Source organism: Miniopterus natalensis, chromosome 1, assembly GCF_054644295.1.
Source record: "Miniopterus natalensis isolate mMinNat1 chromosome 1, mMinNat1.hap1, whole genome shotgun sequence".
NCBI classification, from domain to species: domain Eukaryota; kingdom Metazoa; phylum Chordata; class Mammalia; order Chiroptera; family Miniopteridae; genus Miniopterus; species Miniopterus natalensis.
In genome coordinates this window covers 171,080,609-171,104,259 of record NC_142081.1, presented here as the reverse complement: position 1 = coordinate 171,104,259, position 23,651 = coordinate 171,080,609, and the positions used below count along the sequence as shown (strand labels likewise).

At 50.9% G+C, this 23,651-nt stretch overlaps 1 protein-coding gene across 3 annotated transcripts in view; it reads left to right on the top strand.

Moving 5' to 3' along the window:
- The window catches only part of CRACD (capping protein inhibiting regulator of actin dynamics), a 207,017-nt gene that overhangs the window by 171,571 nt on the left and 11,795 nt on the right, over window positions 1-23,651 (top strand). For all 3 annotated transcript variants that reach the window (XM_087827279.1, XM_087827282.1, XM_087827289.1), the window contains 5 exons: window positions 4,848-4,983; window positions 12,091-12,255; window positions 14,583-14,651; window positions 16,774-16,965; window positions 18,024-20,949. In XM_087827279.1, coding sequence (XP_087683405.1) covers window positions 4,848-4,983; window positions 12,091-12,255; window positions 14,583-14,651; window positions 16,774-16,965; window positions 18,024-20,949 — 3,488 coding nt within the window. The remainder of the gene's footprint in view (window positions 1-4,847; window positions 4,984-12,090; window positions 12,256-14,582; window positions 14,652-16,773; window positions 16,966-18,023; window positions 20,950-23,651) is intronic.

The window sequence follows — 23,651 nt, the reverse complement described above, 5'->3', positions numbered from 1 at the left end:
CTTCCTCTCCTTTCTCTCTCCTCCTCACTTTCCTCCCCCCTCGCCCCCCTTTTCTTCTCTTTCCCTGCAGTCTCTGCCAGTCTTTATAGACAGTGACTGTTCAATTTGGGTAGAAGATACGGAAGTGACGTCAGATCTTTGGTGGGAAACGAGGGCTTAAGGAGCACCTGCTTACTCTTTCAGCCATGTCCACACATAGTTACAGGTCATAATGCTACATTCATACACTTTTAAAAATCTTGATTAATAAGCCAATGTCCACAGCAGCACTATTCACAATAGCCCAAAGGTAGAAGCAACTCAGATGTCCATCAACAGATGAATGCACAAACGAAATGTGCTATTACTATATTCAGTGGAATCGCTCAACCTTAAAAAGGAATGAAATTCTGACACGTGCTCCAACATGGATGGACCTTGAGGATATTATGCTAAGTGAGATCAACTGGACACAAAAGTATTATATGACTCCACTTACATGAGGTCATTGGAATAGTCCGATTCATAGAGACAGAAAGGAGAGGAATGGTTGTCGGGCTGGGGGAAAGGAGAATGAGGAGTTATTGTGGAACAACTGTGGAGTTTCAGTTTGGGATGATCGATGGTGGTGATGGTTGTATGACAATATCAATGTCCTAAACTGTATACTTAAAAATAATTAAAATGGTAAATTTTATGTTGTGGATATTTTACCACAATAAAAATATCTCATTCAATATCATGTAAATATGGAAGAAAAAAAAGTTCATGGATGCTGGCATCCTATTTGGTGTTGACAGATTCAGTGCTTAAGCAGTAAGATTGGTTCACCTTCTTTTGTATAAGATTTGCAGTTGTGAGTGAACTGGGACTCTCTTAACGTTACTGCCTTGTCATGGTCTAGCAGCTGTTGTTCACAGAGCATCTTTGTTCCCAAAGAAACCCAAACACCTACGAACACTGTGTTCAAATGGAAGACTGTCAGCTGTGAGGAGCCTGAGTTCTGGTTTCTGTTCTGTCTTGATCAAGTCTCTCTCTTCACCTACCTGGATCTCATCTTAGTTCATAAGAATTCAAGTCATGGGCTCTGTGATCACAGAGAGCCCACAGATTGGCAGTGACTGCCGGCTGTGTCCGGACTGCCATCTGTCATAGCTGGTGCTGCTCTGGACTAGCAGCTCCCCCTCCTGCATCAGTTTCCTTGTAGAGACCGACTAGAGATGTGGAGAGCGGCAGCTGGGGCCCCAAGCCCAGTGGTAGAGGAGTGTGGGCAGGAAGAATCGAATGCAGACTTGAAATGGGTCCAGGAGCTTAGGATCTGCAAACCTACATTGTTTTTGAAGGATTTTTTTAATGTGAAAGGACAAATGATATTACCTATTAAGGTCTTCTGCACTACACTGTTTGCCTAACCTCAATCTGACCTCATTTATAAAATAGTTTAGCATAAAGCCCGAGGGATGATAGTAACAAAAAAATAGGAGCCCTGGCCGGGTGGCTCAGTTGGTTGGAGTGTCATCTCGTACACCAAAAGGTTGCAGGTTCAGTTCCTGGTCAGGGCACATACCTAGGTTGTGGGGTTGATCCCTGGTCAGGGCGCATAAGGGAGGCAACTAATCGATATTTCTCTCTCACATCTATGCCTCTCTCTCCCCCCCCCTCCATTCCCCTCTCTCTAAAATCAATAAAACTTTTTTTTTTTTTTAAATAGGAAAGATGGGAATTTTGTGAGAAGCACTGATGAGTTTGGTTTTATTTGTGTTGAGTTTGCAGAGACAGTGGGATAGTCAAGTAGTAGGGTCCAGTGTATAGCTGGAGATGTAGGCACATGGCTAGAAGAAGAGAGTATAATTTAGGAGTCCAATAGACAGTTATTAAAAGTGACTATTAAAGCCAGAAAAGTAGCCTCAGGCCTTTGGAAAGACAACCACAGGAGTCCGTGAAGAGTTGAGGGAAAACACCAAAAGCTGGTCTCTTTGGGCTGATTAGAAGCTTCTGATGAGATGATTGGAATCCGAACCTCTCTGCTAATAACAATAATATCAATGATGACAACAAAGCCAGGACAGAAATGTACAAACAAGAGTTACAACATCTTAGCCATGCTCCCTTCTGTCCATGGGGCCCCAGGAGCTTGTGCTGCTTGGACCTCAAAATCCAAAGGGACCATTTTTCTGGCCTCTCTATGTCATGTCTGTGATTCTTGTCCACGTTTATGAAAACCGTTCCTCAGAGACCAGTGTTGTTCTAAATTTCCCAAGTGGGCCTCTCTCGCTCTTCTTCTAGAGTTTGCTTTTACCACATATGCTTGCATTTGACCTCAGATCTTGGTTAAATTAAAATGACTGTTAAAGGACTGTATCAACAACCTGCCAGTTAGAATTTTAAAATCTGGGGGATTTTAGAGGTCTTTGTACATCTCTTTTCATGATCAAGGGGCTGCTCTGTGTTCTCAGCATCACAGGAGAAGGTTCCCACACAGCAAGCTCCGTTTCTTCCATTGGAGCACATGGAGTCTGTGGGCAGGATGCAGCATTGAGGCTCAGAGGCCCCTCGCTGCTTGGCTCACTCATAAAGAAAGGGGGAGGGTGGGCCTGCTTTGTAATCAATTGTGAAAGATTTTTAAATGTCAAGAATAAAGAAGCCCAGGTGAACTGTGTTGAGGTACAGTTTGTGATCAGTTACCCCTTCGCCTCTAGTCGTGTAATTCGTAGTTCCCAGCTGGTTCAGGACAGTGACTCCACTGCCCTCTTTGTTCATGAGGACATAGCTTCACCCTGGCATCTCCACACATGGACTCTTCGGTTTCAATTCCAGCCCTGCCTCAAACTCTGCAACTTTGGGCAATGTTTCTACCCACTCTTTGCCTCAGCTTCCCCTTTAGAGGATAGGAAATAAACTATGTTGTAGGTTTGGAGCCAGAACTGGGTAACCATGAACACCAAAAATTTTAAATTAACCAAATTGACAAGGATCTAATGCTGAGTGGCATTATGTAAACAGAATTGTTTAGAAGAGATTGTTCATTCTTGTAACTAATAAACCAATAGCCACTCTCCTCCACTGTTTCTTCTCAGAGCTTTAAATTAGGACAAAAACCAAATATAAGGAGAAAAAGGCACAAATATTTTTGGTCACTTTGCAAAGAGCAATGGCCATATCAACAAGTGTGCTCTGATGTGTGGAAACTTAATAAATATCAAAAAATGATTTAATTACTTCCACTGATGGCTGTGATAAAGTAGCTTGGAGCAAATCAATGCTCCCACCAAGAACAACTGGAATATGGATAGAATACTAAAGACACCTGTTTGAAAGCACCAGATTGCTGCTGAGGCACCAGACTTGAGCAATGATATATTTCATTTTCCTCCATGTTCATAGTCACATCCTAAAATAATGCCTCGTATCTCATGAAGCGGGTTGCTGCTCGGTGGCACCTTGTGTTCATTAGCCAAAGACTTACCCATTATTCTAGCTACTTAGCATCTTGAGCCCTTCCATAGTCCATCCCACTGGCATTTCCGTCCTGTCTTCCTCTCCCACTGACCCACCCGTACCCCTGTCACTCACGGAGGCGAATGCTCTAAGATCTTGCACCAGTTTAAGGCACTTCTGCTTGCTAGCATGGGATTGTTCTCACTAGATCTGAATTCAGTCTCTCACTCTCCTTCTGTCTAGATGACTTTAGAGTTTCATCTGCAACAAGATGTTGGTGATGAGACGATGAAAGTAAAGCTCAGCACAGTGTTTTCATCAAAGTAAGGGATGGTCGTTGTTATTGTTGCTGTTATTATTACTGCCTAAGATTACATAGCCAGGAGGCCCAATCCAGGTCTTTTGTTTCTTAACCTCACATGCTTTTTCACCATGCTGCCTGTAATTTGGCAAACTAGATTTGGTACTAAGTCGGCCCAACTAGGTCTACACTCGGTTTGGACCCGGCCTACTGCATTTGGCACTCGGTCACTGATAAAACCTCCAGGTGGGCTCCTTTCTAGGGAGGAGACAGGGGAAGTGGCACTCTGTCACCCTGGGGGTGACCCGAGTGCCTGGCGTCATGGAAGGGTGCCTGCCTTGCCTTGAGGAGGGTGTGCGATTCTAAGTGCAGCCTGGATGTGGATTCCTTCCCAGAAATAAGTTTGTTTCCAAGATCAAGTAGGAGCAGTTGCCTTCCGCTGCTTCCCCTTCCTGCAGTTCGCCCTGCCTGTTACCTCCGTGTCAGCTAGAAGCCCGGACTTCTCGAAGTCCAAGCCTTCCGCTGAAGTGTTTATTGTGGGCTGCCTTCCGCCTGTAAGCGGATCAGTGTGCATGAGCCCATCAGAATTGCCTTAACCCACATTCCTCTCCCCTTTCTCTGAATTCCTAGGCAGTCGAGAGAGAGAGATTCTTTATTCCTATGCTCCCTATCAGCAATTCTAGTCCGCATTTTGGATGGATAGAGTGTTCTTCCAATTTGATTGTAATCTGAAAGAAAGAAACTCTTGCCTCTTACTTCTAGGTCTGAATGTTACTTAAAAAGTGCTGGTTGACAAGACCTGCTGGGGTAGAACCAAGACCGAGAGCTCACCAGGGGAAAAGCCCCTCCAGTTAAGGTTTCTGCAGTGCCTCTGTGGGGTCCTCTGCAAGTAAAGAGCTGCCTGAGTTCCCCGTGAGCAGCCCGGGGACGCTGTTGTGTTGGAGGCGTCTCCCTTATTCCTGTGGGACCTTCCGTCTACCCAGCTACTTGGCTGACCCACAGCAGAAAGGACACTGCACTGGGCGAGACGGGATGAGGGTGGAGTCCCCAAATCAGGAGGGACAGGGAACTAATTGCCAGAAGAAATTTTATCATCCTAATAAAATGAAGCACATGATTTGCATTCCAGGTCCTTCAACTATTCTATGGGAAGCCGGGCGTTTTCCCATGACAGTATTTTTATCCCTGATGGGGGAGCAGAAAGTGAGCAGACAGTTCAAGCAATGTCACAGGACAACATCCTGGGCAAAGTCAAAACTCTTCAGGTAAGACAGCTTGAGATTGAAGGTTAGAGGTGCAGGAGGGGGCCTGACTATGGAGGGAATTGGGGAAAGTTCCCAGCTTAGCCCTGAGTGATGGACTGGGAGGTCCAGGGGCAGCTCCTGGTGAGAATTTTCACTGTTTTGAACCTGAGTCAGTTCTCTAAGCCTTCTGTCCCTCTGTGAGAGGTACATTGTCACCTTTGTGCCCACCCTCACAGCACCCCCTCTCCTATTCTCTCACACTGTTCTCTTATTTTGGGGTGGACATCATGAGGACAAGCACCCCAGAGAAGCTGCATGACTCGGATGAGAGGAAAGAGTTCTTAACTGTTGAGTGTTGGCCATAACCCCCACATTCAGGGTTGGCTCTCAGCTGAGGGTTTGCACAGCAGGTGTTCACTCTCCAGGTCCCCAGCTTGGACAGTGAACGTGGGACTCTTGTTCTGTTGTATTTATGATTCTGGCTCCCTGAGCCACCTTGTCTCGGAGGAGCACCATGACGCTCTTAAACTTCCCACCGTCCAGCTGCAGAGCTGGGCAGCTTTCTTGCATGAAATTCACTCAGGTGGTAACTCCTTAATAAGGAAAATACAGCTGACCCTTCAAAGGTACGGGTGTGAACTGCATGGGTCTACTTATATGCAGATTTTTTTTTCAGTAAATACTGGAAATGTACTTTCTCTTCCTTATGATCTTCTCAATAATTTTTTTTTCTCTAGCTTACACTATTATAAGAATATGGTATATACTACATATAACATAAAAAATGTGTGTTAATAAGTAGTTTATATTATTGATAAGGCTTCTGGTCAACAGTAGGCTATTAATAGTTACTGTGCAAATGTTCAGTTGCATGGGGGTTGATGCCCCTAACCCCTGCGTTGCTCAAGGGTCAACTGTACAATAAAATAGTCCTTCACTAAGTGTGATCCAGATAATGGGGATTCCAGGAAGAGCAAGGGAGTGAAGACACCTGGGATCTGACCATGCAGGTCTGCCCAATTGCTTGGAAGAATCCATTCACCCGACAGAGGTGCCTAAGCAGGCGCTGCTCTGAGACAGGAGTGCCTGGAGGCGATCCAGATTATGAGCAGGGGACTCTGGGTTGCTGGTTTCCATCTGTCTGTAAGTCGACCACAGTGAGTGAGTGAGCGAGCAAAACAAAGGAAAGGCCCGCTTGAGAAGCTGCTGACAGGATGCAGCATTGTACTCAAAATGTTCTGTTTCCTTGAAATGTTGTTGTTTCTCCTGAACATTAACTACACGTTCTGGGATCAGCATTGGGCCACATATTCCCCACACACTCTCAGCTGAATACAGCATATGGCAAGCAGGGCAATAACCCCACCCTGGCACCACGCCCAGACTTGCCCAGGTCTTTATACCTACTGCCATCGCTGCCCAAGGCCATAGTCCCTCCCCAGAGCTAACCCGGGCTGGGCACTTCCTTCAAGTTCCACTGGTTCCTAACCAGCTGCAGTCCTGGCTCTTGTGGCTGGCTGTGCTGTTACACATTTTATAGACTCGGAATAAAAAGCCAGCTGTCACTTCTCACAGGCTGAAGAGGGAAGGGTGGTGATGGCCAAAGAAAACCTTGACCCTCGCCCACCCCACCCCTCCTTTTTACCTTTCCTATTGAAGTCTTTTGGTTCCTGGAATATTATTCCTTAGAAGTTCTGAACCCCTGGCTCATGATATCTGCTTTCTAAGAGGAGTGATTTACAGATTTCCTCCATGAAACAGCTGTATTTTATGAGGGCTTTCTAGGAGTTGTTTAAAAATTAGGTAGTAGTTCATTTATTGCCTTAAGTGACACCTACACTGTAACATCATGGCACATGCCATGCCAAGAAGGGGACTTGGAGTTGTAAATGGTATGTAATTCACAGTGTTGAAAACATAGGAACTCAGTAAAATATGTGACTGCCTGTTATTCCTATTAGTACGGCACAATTTTAAAGAATCTAAACTCATAATTAATAAAATGTAGAACACTCAACTTCCCGGAAGCTACAGTTCTGTTAACACAGAGGAGAAATGCAAGTAAAGCAGAATATCTAATCTGAGTGTTCTCTTTTGACAGTATCTGCTCATACGAGGTTTTCCTAAGTTTGCTTCTACTATATGGATTCACGGGCTTCCTTACAGCTCTATTGTTATATTTCTAAGAAATAAAAGGCTTTGCTCTTCAAGGAGGGAAATGGGGACCATTATCATAGAAAATGTAATTTTTGGAGTGACCTAAGATATGACTGTATCACCCCCAAAAGACTGTGCTTTATTTTTCAGTCGACTAAGCAGTATGTTCCTGGTAAGTTGTAGAAACAGTAGTTAACTATATTAAATTGCATGAAAGCTTTGCATTTTTTCATGACAACATTATGCTGGTATTGGTGCTTAGTAAGCAGCACAAGAGACCGCCTGTTCGTAGACTTCAGCATGGAATGAGGGTGTTTAGTTATGTCAGAGGCATGTATGTTTTTTTATGTCTGAAATTGTCTTTGTGTATCTCTGTATATTTATTTTAAAAAGAGAGAGAGAAGTAACGGATAAAACCTATTTGACAGTAAATGTCCTGGCAAGCTAATTAGCCTCCATTATTAAGACATTCTTTTGAAATGAGATTTTTACTGGAATGCCATTTGATACAAAACAAAACCAAAAAACACATTTTTCTCTCGCTTAAGAAACTTCCCAGCCCTGGGAAACCCACAGAGCTGTGCCTGTAATGACTGCATTTGGAAAGGTTGTCCTCTAGTGGCCACACGTGGTCCTCTCCACTAAAACTTGTATGTTGCATCTGCCGCGGTTAGTATCTCTCTGCTGAGTACGGAATGGCTGAATACATCATAAATCAGCCTACACTTTTCTGAGTAAAGTAAATCTACCACTTGCAAAACTTTCTGTGGCAAATGATTGAGTCACTGTTCGCCTAGCGTAGCACAGAGTAGTAGCTTTGTAAGCTCTGCACTTCGCTGCATTTGCCCTGCGATGAGCTTGACGTTTCCTGCCGCTGCCCAGAGCGCAGATCGGGGAGGTACCTGTTTATTTTAGATCAGACCAACTAATGATAAAACTCAGGAGCACTGCGGCCCCAGCCTGCAGGTAGTTTGTAGAATTATACCACAGCTTTGCCAGAAAATGCTTAGTGCATTAGTCCACAGACTGTTTAGCTCAGGAGGGAAGCCCTCCATCCTTAGTAGCTACTGTCTCCTGCTGAGCTGGATTGCACTTAAAAATGCCAAAGTGTCATACGCTTGAGGATTTCGACACCTCATGCAGCTGTCGAGGACACAAAGAATAAAATACCTGCTCTTAACCACTTCTTCATAGAGCAGGCGTCTTTAAATCCATATGCTTTTTCTTTTGTGGTTTTTTTAAAGCTCGTTTGAACTGTGGGGGTATCTGTAGTTCTCTCAAGAAGACAGCAGCTTCATTTTTCCTCTGCTTTGTTCTTACAGACATGGTCTAGAGAATGAGAAACCTGGGGGGCTCTAGACACTGGCAGCGTGAGAGAGCAGAATATGACATGCTTGGAATTTCCACACCATAAGAAAAGCCTCATAAATATGGATGTGCATTCCCATAACATCATCCTCCAGCATTCCATATTATAACAAAATGGCCCAGTTTGAATGAATAAAATATAGTCCCTTTTAGCTCACATTCCAGTCTCAACAGTAATGCCATTCATAGCCACAAGCGACATGGACTCACAGTGTAGGCACAACTTTACACTGTCCCCTCTGGTTATAATCGCAGTGTGTGTAAGGATCCATGGGGTTTTGGGGTGTGTTTTTTTTTTTTTAAGTGGAGGGAGTGGTAGTAGTTTCTCTCTCTGAAAACTCAAGGACAGGCTCACCTCAGCAGTCTGTTTTTCAGTGATTGCTTGTATCAGTTTCTCTATAACAGTGCCTGAAAAATGGGCAGAAATAAAGTCACCAGGAAGCCACATTTATCCCTCTATTCAGTTCACACCATACGTGAGATTGCCAAGTAGGTTTTAGCAATAGCATTTTAATTGTCAATAAATCATGGAATATGGTGACAGCCCAGCCTTCCAGTCAGCTGAAGGGAGCATTTGGAGCAGGACCCGCAGAGAAGGGGAAATGTGCAGGTGCAAGAGCTTGACCTCGAGAGCCTGAGGATCGGTCACCATGGCTTTGGACCCTAAGTCTCATTTCTGACAGCTGCAGGATGTGTCTGTGAAGACAGTCCTTAGTCTGGACAGAGAAATGTGCAGCCCTGTCTCTAAACAGTGGCCATCATTTCTTTGATGACCTGAGTCCTCCCTTCCTCCAGCCCCACTTCCTCCTCCTAGGTCCCCTAGCCACCAGCCTGAACTTACTTTCTCTGGAGGGCATTTAAGTCAGCTGCTTTGCAGAGATGCACACTGTCATCCACAAAGGCGCCAGACAGCACGTGTTTCTTTAGACAGAATGAGCACGTCTGTGACATCGATCGGCCCTTTGATATCCAGGCCCATCGCCCCAGCAGCCTCGGCTCCGGCAGGTGGACAGCTCCTCCTGGGCCCTCGCTGCTCCAGCTCCATGCATTTCCTCGGGCCCCGCACCCTCCTCTCTGTCCCCTCTTCTGTAACCTTCTACTTCATTTCTTCACACTGCTCTTCCCATTCCCCAGCTTTGTGCCATGGGCCTTATTTCTCCCGTTCTCACTCGGTTGTGTTTGGTTTTTCATTTTCCCTTCCCTCTTCCATTGGTAGCCGTGACAGCCATCCCATCTTTGGGAGGCTGTGCTTACATTGTGCCACATTCTTTTTTGTCCCCTAAGTATCAGGGTGGACTGACACCAGTGTTCTAAACAGGACCCTAATGAAGTAAAATACAAGCACATTCCTTCTTTTTTGTGATGGTGGCAAAAATCCTAACTAAATGGCATTACGGTGTTAGGCCGGGTTCTCCTTGGAAGTTCATTGCAAAATTATTCCTTCCACCTTAAGTAGAAGGAATCCTCTCAGTTAATCATTCGGGAGCCTTAGAGGGCAGAGCCTGACAACTGGAGGTCTCCGTCTCAGGGGATTTAGAACAGTTTTCAGCTCTTGACCAACATGCCTAGAGAAGGGATGACTGGTATACCAAAGGCTGGGCTGGGAGTCCTGGACCCAGGAACCATTCCCACCCCTTCTGCCCAGGTTCCACCCCTTTCCCACTGGGCAGCAGAGTGAGACAGGCCTCACTCTGAGTGAGACTTTGTCACTGTGTCCTCTTGTCTAACTCCGTCGGCTGTTCTAACTGTGCCTGCTTATCGATCTGCTTAGAGTAGATACTAACTGCCGCTTCCTGCTAAACTTGTTTTTAGAAGATACCCTCTTTCAGCCGCCTCCCGGAAACCCTTTAAGGCTGTGTGAGCTGCACTTCACTGGCTGGCCTCCGGCTTTGATATGTGCACCTTTGGGGGGGGGGGTGGGGGGGTGTGGCAGGCTCAGGCTGAAACACCAGCAGGTCAAATACAAGCCCTTGTCTTCCTGTGCTCCTCACTTGGCATGCTGGGGTGCCGGGGTGCAGGGAGGGAAGTCTTAGGCTCATCTCTTTCATGTTTCTGAAATCTCACCATTTATCCTGCAAGGCTGAGGGGGAGCTGGGCGCAGGTGGGTGGGATTTGGTACCCTGAGTTCAGAGGGAGAAAGGGCATTCTTGGCCAGGAAACTTCAGTAAGGTGTAAAAATGCTACATCATGTTTTTATTCCTACCCCTATAAGAAGGAAGTGCGATGTCAGATTTATAAGAACCAGTGGAGTGTGATGAAAATAACACTGAATATGATTTTTAGAAGACCTGGATTCTAATTCCTTTGGGGCCACTCATTCTATCCATAAGCTTGGGCCAGTCACCTCTCCCTACTGGACCTCTGACTTTTTTGCAGAGTGAGGGGTTGGACTGTATGATTGCTAAGGTTCTTTGCAGATCTGCGGGATTAAATATTAACCCGATTAAAGATAATATCAGATAATGTACTCTTTTTTTTTTTTTTATGAGGCATAAAGGGACTATGAAACCCAAGAACTTAGATCTAGAGCAGCAGTTCTCAGCCGGAGGCGATTTTACCCCCTAGGGGACACTGGGCAGTATCTGGAGACAATTTTAGTTGTCTCAACTGGGGGAAGAGGGATTGCTGCTGTCGTCTAGTGTCCAGAGGCCATCGGTGCTGCTAAACATCCCGTCATGCACAGGGCAGCTCCCCACAACAAAGAACTGTCTGGCCCAGAAGGTCGTAGTGCCGAGGTAGAAACCCTGCTCTAGGACGAGGCAGTAAGTAGTCTGTACCCTCGATTCTGTGGTCTCACAGACTGCCTTTTCTCTGATTCCAAATACTACTTTTCTTCCTAATTTATACCCCGTTTTTCCACCCTTTCTCCCTACCTTGTTAGCCACCACCCACTGCTAAGCAGTCCCTCCTCGGTGCTTTTCTCCTGCCTACTTCTCTGTCCCTTCCCCACAGGGTGTCTTCTGACCCCTGGTTCATGGTGGGCAGCTACAGCAGGGCAAAGCGGAGGTCCTGGTGGCCGGACAGGAGTCTGCCCCTCCCATGGTTTCAGCATTGACCGTAGAAAGACATGCTGGCCCTGGGGCCTTCCTCACCTTGGCAGTGGTACCCACTGTGACCAGAACATGATGTTCAAGCTGGTGAGGGAGGTAGCTGGAGTGGAATTATTCCAAGGGAACGTGTCCAAAGGGGGCTGGTGGCTTCCCTTGTTGCAGCAATCACTAGTGTCTGGATTTCTCCCAGGGGTTCCTGCATTTCATGTAACCATTTTCCATACAATTTTTATACTTTTAAAACACTTTTTATATAAGTTAATTTATCCCAAGTTTTGGCTGAGAAATTGGGCTTTCTACCCCCTGGAAAATTGGGATCTCCATGAAAGAGGTGGCTGGGTGCAAAAGCTCATGGCTCGAAGGTGGGAAAGAAAAGGAGCGGAGGCTGGAAATGCATTCAGTTGTCGCAGGACTGCATCGTGTTGCTGGCATGGTGTTGGAGGGCGGCGTGCGCAGAACGTGCCTCAGCGCCTGCGAGACACGTGGGGAGCCTGGTGTGGTTGCTGTGAACTGCTTCGCCGCTTCAGCACGTCTTTCTTCTGTTTCTCTCCAGCGGCAGTTGGGCAAGAACATCAAGTTTGGGCAGCCGCCACCCGGTGCCACTCCCATGAAGAAGGCAGACAGTGGAGAGGCTAGCTTAGAAGAGGAACCGTGCCTGACCAGTCCCATGGAAATTGTGACTCAGCAGGACATCATCCTCTCGGACGCTGAGAACAAAGTGAGGCTCCTCCAGGCAATGACGTGATTGCTAATAGCCCGGGAGGCTGCTGGGCAGTAGACGGGCAGCCAATGACCCTGGGGTCCGCAGCGTAGGGGGGAAGGAGGGGGGATCTTTGCTGATGAGTAGCCAGGGCGGGAGAGGACTTTGTGGGCAGGAGCCTTGACCTACAGTGGGACCACCGTGGAGGAGGGGGAGGAAGAGGAGACGTGACTTTTCCACGGCTCCTCCCAGTGTCTTCCACATACTCTGAGAGTCAGATTGACCCACTTCTTCCTGGAAGCCTTACCTGGCCTCACCCCAAGCCGCACTGTCTCCTCCCTCCCTTCAAGGTGTGTCCTTAGCACTTACTACATATCTGGAGCCCACCTGTATCTATGTCCACCTAACTGTTTTCTCTCCATCGCTGAGCTTTGAGTTCCTTGAGGACAAAGCTAGATCTTGTACATCTTTATCTCCCCAGGACTTTGCTAGTGATTACTTAGTAGCACAGAGTAATTATTTGTTGGTCTGGACTAATTTAAAGGGAAATAAGAAGAGAAAGAAGTAGTTCAACAAGATGGAATGTATCAAACAGACCAGGGTGACATTGACCTAGTGTGGAAAGAGAGTCACATTGGTCCAGCTCTGTCCTCTCTAGATTTGGTCTCTTGATACCGAAAAAAAGCACTGTAAGCATATCTGGAAATGAGAGTCTGGAAATGAGCAGCAGAAGGGACACCCCTGGGCTTCTTATGAAAAGAGGAGCTAGAGTAAGGAGTTCTCTGGGTAAGCCACTGAGTCTGCCTCTGTGCTCTGCCTACCAAGGTGGCCAAAATTGCGTTGAGTGTTATTAAAATGGGCATCCCCCCCACCGCAAAGCAGCCATGATTGTTATCAGCTAATATGTCCTGAGGATAGGAAGAAAGATGAGCAATTTGCAGAGCAAAGGAAAGGAGGAAAGAAAAGGACTGTCCCCACCCATTGCCCATGTCTGCCTGGGCCTGCCCTGATGGCTCCTGGCACTCACACCTGTAGGCAGTGGGTGATGCGGGGATGGGCCCATTCCTCCCCCATGGCCAGAAACACTCCCGAAGCCTCTCCAGTGCATCAGCAGGGGCCCTTAGCCTTGAGGCAGGGATTTCCCAAAGACTAGTGTCCACTGTTACTGACAACCTCACAGAGGCAAGGTGCTAAGGCCGGGGGGAGGAGGGTCACTTGTCTGTGGGTATCACAGAGATGAACAAGACTAGACAGGGGCTGCCCCAGGTAGTTTATATTGTAATGAGGAGAGTCAACAAATAGATAAATATAATAATTTCAGATCAAGAAAAATGGGAATAAAACAGGGTGATGGAAAAGTGAGTGACTTGTTGGGGAGAGGTGGAAAGAAGAGGTCAGAGCTGCCCGGCGCAGACCCAGGGGCGGGGCGTGTTCTAGGCAGAGGGAGGAGTGGGGCTTGTGCCCAGAGGAGGGCCTGAGCTTTCCTGAAGGAGGAGCAGGGCGGCCCATGGACTCTGGTGGAGGGGCTGCAGGAAGGGAGAGTGTGGCGGAGGGGCCGCATCGTGCAGCCCGTGGGGATGGGTGAATTCCACTCTGACATAGGAAGCCTCCGAGTACTTTGAAGCAGCGAAGGGACACGGTCTGATTTGTGTTTTCTAAAGATGCTTCTAAGTGTGGCGCAGAAAGCAGACTGAGGTAGGGCAGGCTGACCTTACCGCTCTGGAAGGGACAGCAGACCCTTCTGTAAATAATGGCGATACAAGATAGAAGGGGTAGCGGGCCATCTGAAAGGTGCAGGCGACAGCATTCCCAGGGCAGGCTGACGCGACCGGGGTGGGAATCTTCGCCGTTTTCTTCTCCTTCCTTCTTTCCTGAGCTGTTTCGCCGCCTCTGGTCATCGCCTTCTCGGCTCGGGCCTCTGCATGTGGCGCTGGTAGGGCCTTCCTTCCTTCTCATAGAGAAGAGGTCTGGCTCAGAGGTGGGAGGTTTGGCAGGTGGAGGGGTGGAAGGCAGCCAGCACAGCGAAAGCTGAGGTTGGAGCCCTGCCTCCCAGATGAGGTGGCTGTAGGGCAGCCCCCAGATCCTCTCAGCAGTGGGGAAACACACCCAGGACTGAGGTTGGAGACCGCCCAGCTGGGACCCGTGTTGGACTGGGCGGGGGGGGGGGGTGCACACTCCATGCCTCAGGAGACCTGTGGAGTCTGGACATTAGCAGTGTCCCCACCGTGACTCCTGTCGGCCCTTTGAAGCCAGCTGCTCCCTCCGAGGGGGCGCAGATGGTGTCTGGTTAGCTCCCAAAACTTCCTGTTGTGGCCTGTGACTGAGCGCTCTCTTCACCCTTCCAGTCTACGGACACGCCGAGCTCTCCGAGTCCTCCGAGCCGGCCTGGAGCCAGAAGTGAGATGGAAGAGAAGGTACTGTGACTTGAGCTTGCATGCTTAGCTTCTTTACTTTTCCCTTCACCCCACCCCCCCAAATATTCTGCCTCATTTTCCCACTCATCAGTGCCGCCTTCACCCATTACTTTAAATTTCTTCAAAGTAATAGGTGATAGGTAGTGGAGCGTCTGTTTCCATGGCAGTGCCAGTGCTGGAACTGAATCCTGCTCTGAAGAGGAGCCACCTGCCCTGCATGCCTGCGTTTGGAGCCCTAGACGTTGGTATTTTTAATAAGTGTATTATGTACTTCAGGACTCTGTTAAGTTGTTGAAAAAGACATTCCTGAAGGTACCCAAGTCTGTAAGGGAAAAAATATCCTTCTGTTTAGAGTAGAAATGCCCAAAAATGGACCCTATCTCTACTTCTATGTATTTTTGTTTTTTAACTTTTCTGTGTGCCGTTGAAACCTGGGCCTTCACCTGCAAGAGTCTGGGGAGCCCCATGGAGCCTCTCGGGCACCTCTTCTGTAGAGGCCAGTCCACTCCCCTGAGGACTTGTCACCTGAGCAGGGTCCCAGGCACCCTCCCGGGCCTGGCAGACAGCACAGTGAGAGAGCAAGTCCTCGGCTCTTCTGAAGGAGACGGCCTAAAACAGGGCCACGGCACAGGCAGAGAAGGGGCCCCGCTGAGATAACTAGAAACAAAACTTGCACTTACCTCTCTGCCTCTGATGCTAACTTGTGTTCAGTCTGTCACAGCTGGTTTGAAGTCCTTCCTCTCATGCATCTGTTAGGTGATAGGAATAAATGTTTAATCCATCTCTTTTCAACAATAGTTCAGGACTTGATACCATATTATAAAAATAACTATAAATGAATAAAAGCTAGGGGACCAAAGACAGGAATTATTTTTCCTTCTGTTTTTCTTGCCATAAATTATTATTTACTGAGCATCTCTTTTGCTCTTGGAGCTAGTTTGGTACTTCAGCTTTCATGCAAAATACGGAAGGTAATTGCAAAAGCAAAGCCCTCGTTGAAACCTCCCGCTGCACTTGGAGCTCAGCCACAGTCAGGTGAACCGCGGCCTCTGGGCCCTGTGCCTGAGCGCGGCTGGCTCAGGCGATGGGTAGGCGATGGGTGGGCTGTGGGCGCCCTCTGCCGCTCGTCGGTGGTGCGTGCGGTGTGGCCAGGAGCCCTTCCTTTGTTGCCTACTTGTAAATGCTCTGTAGTTACAGGTGCGGCTTCTGACTTCTGATTCACTGTGGCCTCTGGGTTCAGGCTGAGCCACACCCTCTGACCTAAGTCTGTACAGTTCATCTGAGGTCATGGTGCTTAAGTGATCACGTCTGTATCCAGACTGGAAGTTCATCCTTTGAAGAATTGCCCTGTCCCCAGCATGTGCCATGTTCCTGCTGCTTCCTTTAGCATCTCAGGGCCCTCAGTGCTCTGTGACCTAGGAGGGATAATGCTAAAACATTTTTCTGGGTTAGAAATTTCATGCCCTAGTTAGAGATGTTATACTATTGTTCCTTCACTCCTTCAACAAATATTTATTGAGCACTTGACAAATGAGATTTGCTACTTGGACATAAAGGGGACTGATACCAAGATGAAAATGACAGCTTGCCTGCTAGGGTAGGAGAGGAGGTGTGTTCACACGGTGTTGGAAGAAGTGGGAACGCTCTTAGAGTTACAGTTCTTTATCTAGAGATGAGCTTGTCCAGGGCTCAGCAAACCACTATTTATATTAGGCTTTGTGGCCAGAAGGTCCAACTACAGGACTCTGCATTCTGCTCAGTGATGATGGTCGTGACTGTGTACCAGCAAAACGTTACCAAAACAGGCTGCGGGCAGGATTCAGGTTTTGTCAACCCCTCATCTAATCTCCATATTATTCAGAGTAGGCAACTTAGGCCCTGAAAGGTTAACTAACCATTACAAGTTAATGCAATAGCATTAGCAGAACAAGTAGTAGTCAAAGTCCTGTCTTTTGATTCTGAAAGCATTGCTCATTTCAGTCCCAATGCACCCCCACTGTTCCCCAGCATTCCCTGGGCCAGGCTAGGCAAGGTCCAGGCACCAAAAACTGCTTCCCTTCTCGGATTCCCTGCAGGTTGCTTTCTGATCCAGACTAATTGTATATCTTAATCTCCACCATAGGTAGCTCCAGCTAAACCGTCTCGGCCAAAAAGGCACTTCTCTTCCGCTGGCACCATTGAAAGTGTCAACCTAGATGCCATCCCCCTGGCCATTGCGCGCCTGGACAACAGTGCCGCCAAGCATAAACTGTCCGTTAAGCCAAAAAAAAACCAGAGGGTGTCAAAGAAGCACAGGCGACTTGGACTTGCCTGGGTACGTAGAGCCCATCCTGGCCGACCAGGCAGCTGCCCTTGCTTGCTGGGACCTAACTCTGCCATGCAGGCTGGTGGGGCCGTAGGCCTGTAGGAGGACTGAGGTCTCTCCCGTCAGGGACCGAGTGTGCTGCAGTGCAGACGGTGAGCAGTCTCATGTACATCACCCTGTCTGACGTGTTGCCTTGCAGAGCGGCTGCCGGACCTCAGAGAGAATGGCTGCCTTTCGAGGGGCTCCAGAAACTTTGCATCTGCTTTGCAGCAGAAAGGTGGCCTGGCCTTCCTCTGCCGTGGCTTAGCCAAGGGTCCTTCAGTTTGATGAGGGTGGATTTACTTCTAAGGCACAAGCTTCAAGGGACATAGATGAAGCGTAAATCTAATTTCTTCCCTTCTCTTTCTAATCCTGAACTGTTGGTTTTCCTATGATTATTCATATTCAGAAAAAAGAATTTGAGAATGACAAATAAAGGGAGTAGGGAGTAAACATGAAGTCCTTCCGTTCACCCCCACAATTTATTCTCTGCCTGACAGCCTGAGTTTACCTATCTCTGTACTTAGAACTGCACCCCCCCCTTTTTTTTTTACTCATTAAACACATTTTTATTGAGCACCCACTAGAGACACCAGATGCTGATCTAGGTGCTGGTGATACAGCAGAATACAAAACATAAAAATCCCTGCCCTTACAGAGCTCCTGGAGTTTACATTTTAGTGAAATCAACATAACCCATGGAGAAAATGACCAAGTTTTGAGCAAGAAAAGCCCTCTTCTGAGCAGTAACTAAAGGGATTGCCTACTGTTTAAGTTAGAAAGAAGCAATGAAGAGCCTAAAGAGTCGCCTAAAAAGTCAGGACCCATGTCCAGAAAAGCAAAGGGCTCCTTTTGCCACAGTCCTAGGGCACAAGATCAATGCACATAAGAGCATTTAAAAGTCTGTCCCCAAACCAGGAGAACTGCCCCTTCTTTTTAGGTTACAAGCGCCACCTACGTTGTGACTAGGTTGAGGAATGGTTACCTGTGCAAAAGGAGGCTAATTCTGTTTCCTTTGCCAATGTTAGGATCGACCCAGTGAACAAGGTGGCCTTCCAAGTCAGCTGTCCCTGGACCAGAACGGACACCCTGGAGAAGACAAGCCAACGTGGCATGAAGAGGAGCCAGAGCCCCTGGACTCCGAGGAAGAGAAGAGATGCCAAGAAGAATACTGGCGGGAGCTGGAGGCCAAGTGCAAACGGCAGAAGGCTGAAGCTGCGGAGAGGAGACGCCTGGAAGAGCAGAGGCTACAGGCCCTGGAGAGGAGGCTTTGGGAAGAGAACAGAAGGCAGGAGCTCCTGGAGGAGGGGGAGGAAGGAGAGCCAGGGCTGGAGGCAGGGGGGAGGCAGCTCACCGAGGAAAGGCGGAGGCTGGAAGAGCAGGGTGGCCATGGCCCGGAGTGGAGGGGGCGGGAGGAAGGCAGGCACCCGGAGCAGGAGGCTGAGCGGCCAGAAGAGCTGGAGGCGCGGAGCAGGCCGGAGGCGGAGACACAGCGGCAGGAAGGAGAGGAAGGGGGGCTGAGGGCACGCAGGAGGCTGGAGGGGCTGGAGGAGCGGAGGCTGGAGGAGCTGGAGGAGCGGAGGCTGCAGGAAGAGAGGGAGCGGAGGCTGCAGGAGGAGGAGAGGGAGCGGAGGCTGCAGGAGGAGGAGAGGGAGCGGAGGCTGCAGGAGGAGGCGAGGGAGAGGAGGCTGCAGGAGGAGGAGAGGGAGCGGAGGCTGCAGGAGGAGGAGAGGGAGCGGAGGCTGCAGGAGGAGGAGAGGGAGCGGAGGCTGCAGGAGGAGGAGAGGGAGCGGAGGCTGCAGGAGGAGGAGAGGGAGCTGAGGCTGCAGGAAGAGAGGGAGCGGAGGCTGCAGGAGGAGGAGAGGGAGCTGAGGCTGCAGGAAGAGAGGGAGCGGAGGCTGCAGGAGGAGGAGAGGGAGCGGAGGCTGCAGGAGGAGGAGAGGGAGCGGAGGGTGCAGGAGCTCAGGCAGCGTGGAGAGGAGGCAGCGGCGGCAAAGAGAAGGGAAGAGCTGGCGAAAAGGCAGGAGAAAATGGGGGCGCAGGGGCGGCGGGAGGCGGGCCGGGAGCCTCGGGAAGCCCCAGGAGTGGGAGAGGAGAGTCGGCCGGCGCCGGGGGGCAGGAGCCCTCTTCCTCCTCAGGCTGACCTCGCAGAGGAAGCTGACCGGGAGCACGTGGCGCCTGAGGAGCAGGGAGAAGACGCCGAGCAGCCCAGTGCTGGCCGGAAGCAGAGCCCAGAGGCTGAGCCGTCGGCAGAGCCGCAGGGGAAGCGCGGGGATGCCCAGCGGCAGGACGTTCGTGTGCGTGGGGAAAAGGGAGCCGAGGCCGGCACCCCGGGACCCCAGCAGCAAGGGGCGGCCGCGGCGCGGGACGGCGGCCGCGAGGGGGAGGAGCTCCGGTGGCGGGAGGTGGAGGAGAGGCAGACCATGCCCCGGCCCTACACTTTCCAGGTGTCCGGAGGGAAGCAGATTCTCTTCCCCAAAGTCAACCTGAGCCCGGTGACCCCGGCGAGAGATGCAGGGCCCGCCCCTGCTCCCCACGAGCCCAAAGCCCCCAGAGCGAGCCCTGCCCCGCACGCCCTGCCCGCCTCGCTGAGCATCCCGCACACGGCCATCCTGGTCACGGGCGCCCAGCTGTGCGGCCCCGCCGTCAACCTGAGCCAGATCAAGGACACGGCCTGCAAGTCCCTGCTGGGCTTGTCGGAGGAGAAGAAGCACGTGGACGGCCCCGCCCCGGAGAGCCCGCCCCGAGGCCCCGCCGACGCCCGGGCCGGCGGGAAGGCCAGGGCCCCCCAGGAGTCGGCCAGCAGCGCGGCTGCGCTGGCCGAGTGGGCTTCCATTCGGTCCCGGATCCTGAGGAGCGCGGAGGGCGACCCGCGCGGCTGGAGAGACCCGCCGCAGCCGGGCGACCCGCCGGCCCCCAGGGCGCGCTGCGACTCCCGCGGGACCCCCCGGAAGGCGGCGCCCGTGAGTGCGAAGTTCTGCATCATGCCCGCCTGGCAGAAGTTCTCGGACGGCAGCGCGGAGGCCTGCAGGCAGCTCTCGGACGCCGAGGGCCCTCGGAGGGGACCCGCGCAGGGAGCCGGCGACCCGGCAGCGCCCCCGCCCCCGGCTGCCGAGGGCGACGAGCCCCGGAAGGGCGCAGAGAGCCTGGAGGTGCACCAGGAGCCAGCGGACACCACCGAGGGGTGCAAATTTGCCAAAGACCTTCCATCTTTCCTTGTTCCGAGCCCCCCTCACCCTCCGCAGAAAGCGGCGGCCCAGGCCCAGGCCGAGCCCGCGACCGCGCCGGACAGCGAGGCCCTCGATGGCACGGGAAAGCCAGACCCCGTGACGCCGGGCGGGGAGGAGAGAGCCTCGCCTTTTGGAATAAAGCTGAGAAGGACCAACTACTCCTTGCGCTTCCACTGCGACCAGCAGGCAGAGCAGAAGAAGAAGAAGAGGCACAGCGGCGCCGCGGAGAGCGCCGGCGGGGGCCCGCGCGCACCGGGGGGCGCGGAGGCGGCCGCGGCTGTGGCCCCCAGGCAGGGCGCGTCCCCCCGGGAGGACGCTGCGCCCAGCCCTCCCAGCCCTTCGCCCGCAGCCCAGCCTGGACCCCCGGCGGTCAGCGGCCAGACCGCGGCGCCGGAGCACAAGGCAGCGAACAGAATGCCCGCGGTGCAGAAGCCAGCGCTGGCCCCCAAGCCCGCGGGCCAGACCCCGCCGTCCTCCCCACTCTGCAGACTGAGCAGGCCCCACCTGGTGGAGCTGCTGGCCCGGCGGCCGGGGAAGCCTGACCTGGAGCCCAGTGAGCCCTGCAAGGAGGGCCAGGGGGACCAGGGGGGCGGCGGGCCTCGGCCCCCCTCCCCACCGCGCCCCGAGGAGCGGGAGGCCCAGCGGGGAGAGGAGGAGGAGGCAGAGAGGAAGCCCGCGGCCCCACCGGAGAAGCCTTCCCTAGCGCCCGAGGCCGGGAGGAAAGGTAGGCGGCCGGATCGGGACAGTCAGCCTCGGCGTCACAGCTGAAGCCGGGACTGCCCGAGGCTGGGCGCAGCCAGGGGCGCCCCAGCACCTCCCTTAGTTAGAGGCCTCTCGCCCTTCCTGGAGGGAGGGAGCCCTAGCGAGACTCTTCACTTTTGTGGAAAGAAACCCTTTGCAGCCCAGAGCTTTCCTGAAAGAAGTTTATTGAGCCGCATGTTAGCCAGAGAAAGGCCTGGGTCCTGGGCAGTGCGGCCGAACCCCCAGCAGGGGCTGGACGGAGCGGGCGGGCATGTCCTGGAGCAGATGGAGGGATGGGGCTCTTCATGAAGTGGGTTTGGGGAGGAAGGATGGGAATTGTTTCAAAAGACTAGACGAAGTGAAAAGGTGAAGCAGAGACGGTTCCAGGATAGGTGCAGGGTCCCCAAGGAAGGAGTATTTGCTGCGCTTGGATTGGCCGTGGGCAGCAGGCGGGAAGTCGGTGGGCAAGCAAGACCGGGGCATCTGGGCTGTGGGCCAGGCCCTTCTAGTAGCCACCCGCAAGCAGATTCAGAGTTTCAGCGTGCAGGCAGGGCTGGAGGCCGTCTTTCTTGCAGTCACTGACTGGTGAACCTCCCTTATATCTCTCCCCCCACTGTCATTTAATTTAGGACACTTCAAAATTTTCCTCATCACCTTTCCACTCTTCTTTACCAATTTGGAAATACGAACTGACTGCTTTGTATCCGCAGCTCACGCCCATTCATGATATTTATGTCACGCAAGAAATAAGTTAAAGGTGCCCACGGCAGGGAAATGTCCTAATTAATGAAGGTGCCCATAGTCATTGGGAGGAGCAGTCATGGCAAAGGCTGGGATTGCCTAGACCAGCGACTGCTCTGTCTCTGGGCAGCTGCAATACCACAGCGGGTGGTTAGGGGCCTTCAGCAGCTTCACTGGCCTTGGGAGCCTCTGTGTGAATAATTGGCTGGGTCTCAGTTTTATGCAACATAACTCTGCAAATGCATCCCCGCCCCACCAGCTTGCCACTGGGAAGCCCTCCAGTAAAGAAATTGTAGAGCCACCCTCCCTCCTGGCTGCCCCTGTTTCTTTATACTGGGTGTTTGGAACCATTTCCGTGGCCACTTGGATTGGCTTGGGGGCCCCTGAGAACCTTTATCTAATATTCTCATTTCTGTTTTGCAGAGTAGGCCAAGTGTGGGTCATAACCCAGGAGGCCACTCACATTTCTCAGAGGAATTCTCCCCTGAGGTGTTTTAGGGAGGGCTTGTTTTTATTTTTTCTGTTTAATTGTTTTAGGTTAAGGTGGTGATTCTTGCAGAGAAAAGAGCTGTGTTCCGAGGGGTCTTGGTTTGGTTGCTAGCCTCACTGAGACCCTGTCAACCGATTTAACCAAGCCTTGCCTGGTGTCCTGGACTGTTGATCAGCAGCTTCCACCCAGGCCCTTCCTCCCTAATGGTTTCTGTTTGTCCTGGCAGCGAGGAGCCACTTTCAGATTTTGGTTTTCCTTTTTTCCTCCGCGCTGGGCCCCAGGGAGATAGCCACAGTGAGTCCCTGTGAGGCCATTCAGAAAGGTCTCTTAGCCCGGCCGGGCGTGGCTCAGCGGTTGAGTGTAGACCTAGGATCCAGGCGATCCGGGTTCGATTCCCCGTCAGGGCACATGCCCGGGTTGCAGACTTGGTCCCCAGTTGGGGGGGGTGGTGCAGGAGGCAGCTGATCAATGACTCTCTCATCATTGATGTTTCTATCTCTCTCTCCCTCTCCTTTCCTCTCTCTGAAATCAATATATAGTTAAAAAAAAAAAAAAAAAAGGTCCCTTAGTTCCCCATAACCTCGTGGGTATCACAGACGCAAGCCCCATTGGCTTTTCAGAGCTAGTGTTTTAGGGGCCTGTCTCGGGCAGAAGTTTTAAAATTTGGGGCACCAAAAGTGGGGTCCAAACCCTTCATCCCTCAGGGTCGTGAGTTATAACACTGGGGTGGGGTTTATGGTGAGATTGTGTCTCAGCCTCTCCTACCCATTTGCTCAATGTGTAGGAGTCACTCAAGTAACCACTAACCTAGATTTTAATCCAAGGGAGTTGTTCTGTATGTAGCTGCAGACTCGGTGTGCCTCAGGGAGGAGGGGTTTCAGGACCCCATGTCACCATCTTGAACCAGAACCCCTATTTTTAGTTTTGACATTAGCTTTTGCATTGTTAGCTTCCGTGGTATCATCACAGCCCCCTCACAGCCTGGCCTGCTCCAGCTTACTATTACCTTCTCCCCAAAGAAATAACGCTCCAGCCCCGCACCTTTCTTTTACACGTGCCCCTTTGGTTATAATTTCCTACCAAAAACAATTCCTGTCCTCTTTTCTTTATCAGAATATCCAGATTCTAAGTTGTCAGACTCTGCTAATTGACTTTTTCTTTATTTGGTAGAAAAGAAGTGTGCAAACAAGGACCACGTGCCTTGTGAGTGGCTTGCTGCCTAAAGACCTTGGGGCTCTCCTGTCCAACTCTAGACCAGGGTTGACCAAGTTTGTTTGACTGAACACCCCATCAGAATAAAAATGCCTAGACCTCCAATTTATTTATTGACTGTGTCCATGTTAAAACCCCTGGGGCCACATATATACACTTAGGATACAGTTCACTGAAACAGCAGTAGATGGAAATCCATACTGCAAATCATGGTGTTACCTTTTATTTCTTTGGCAAACTTC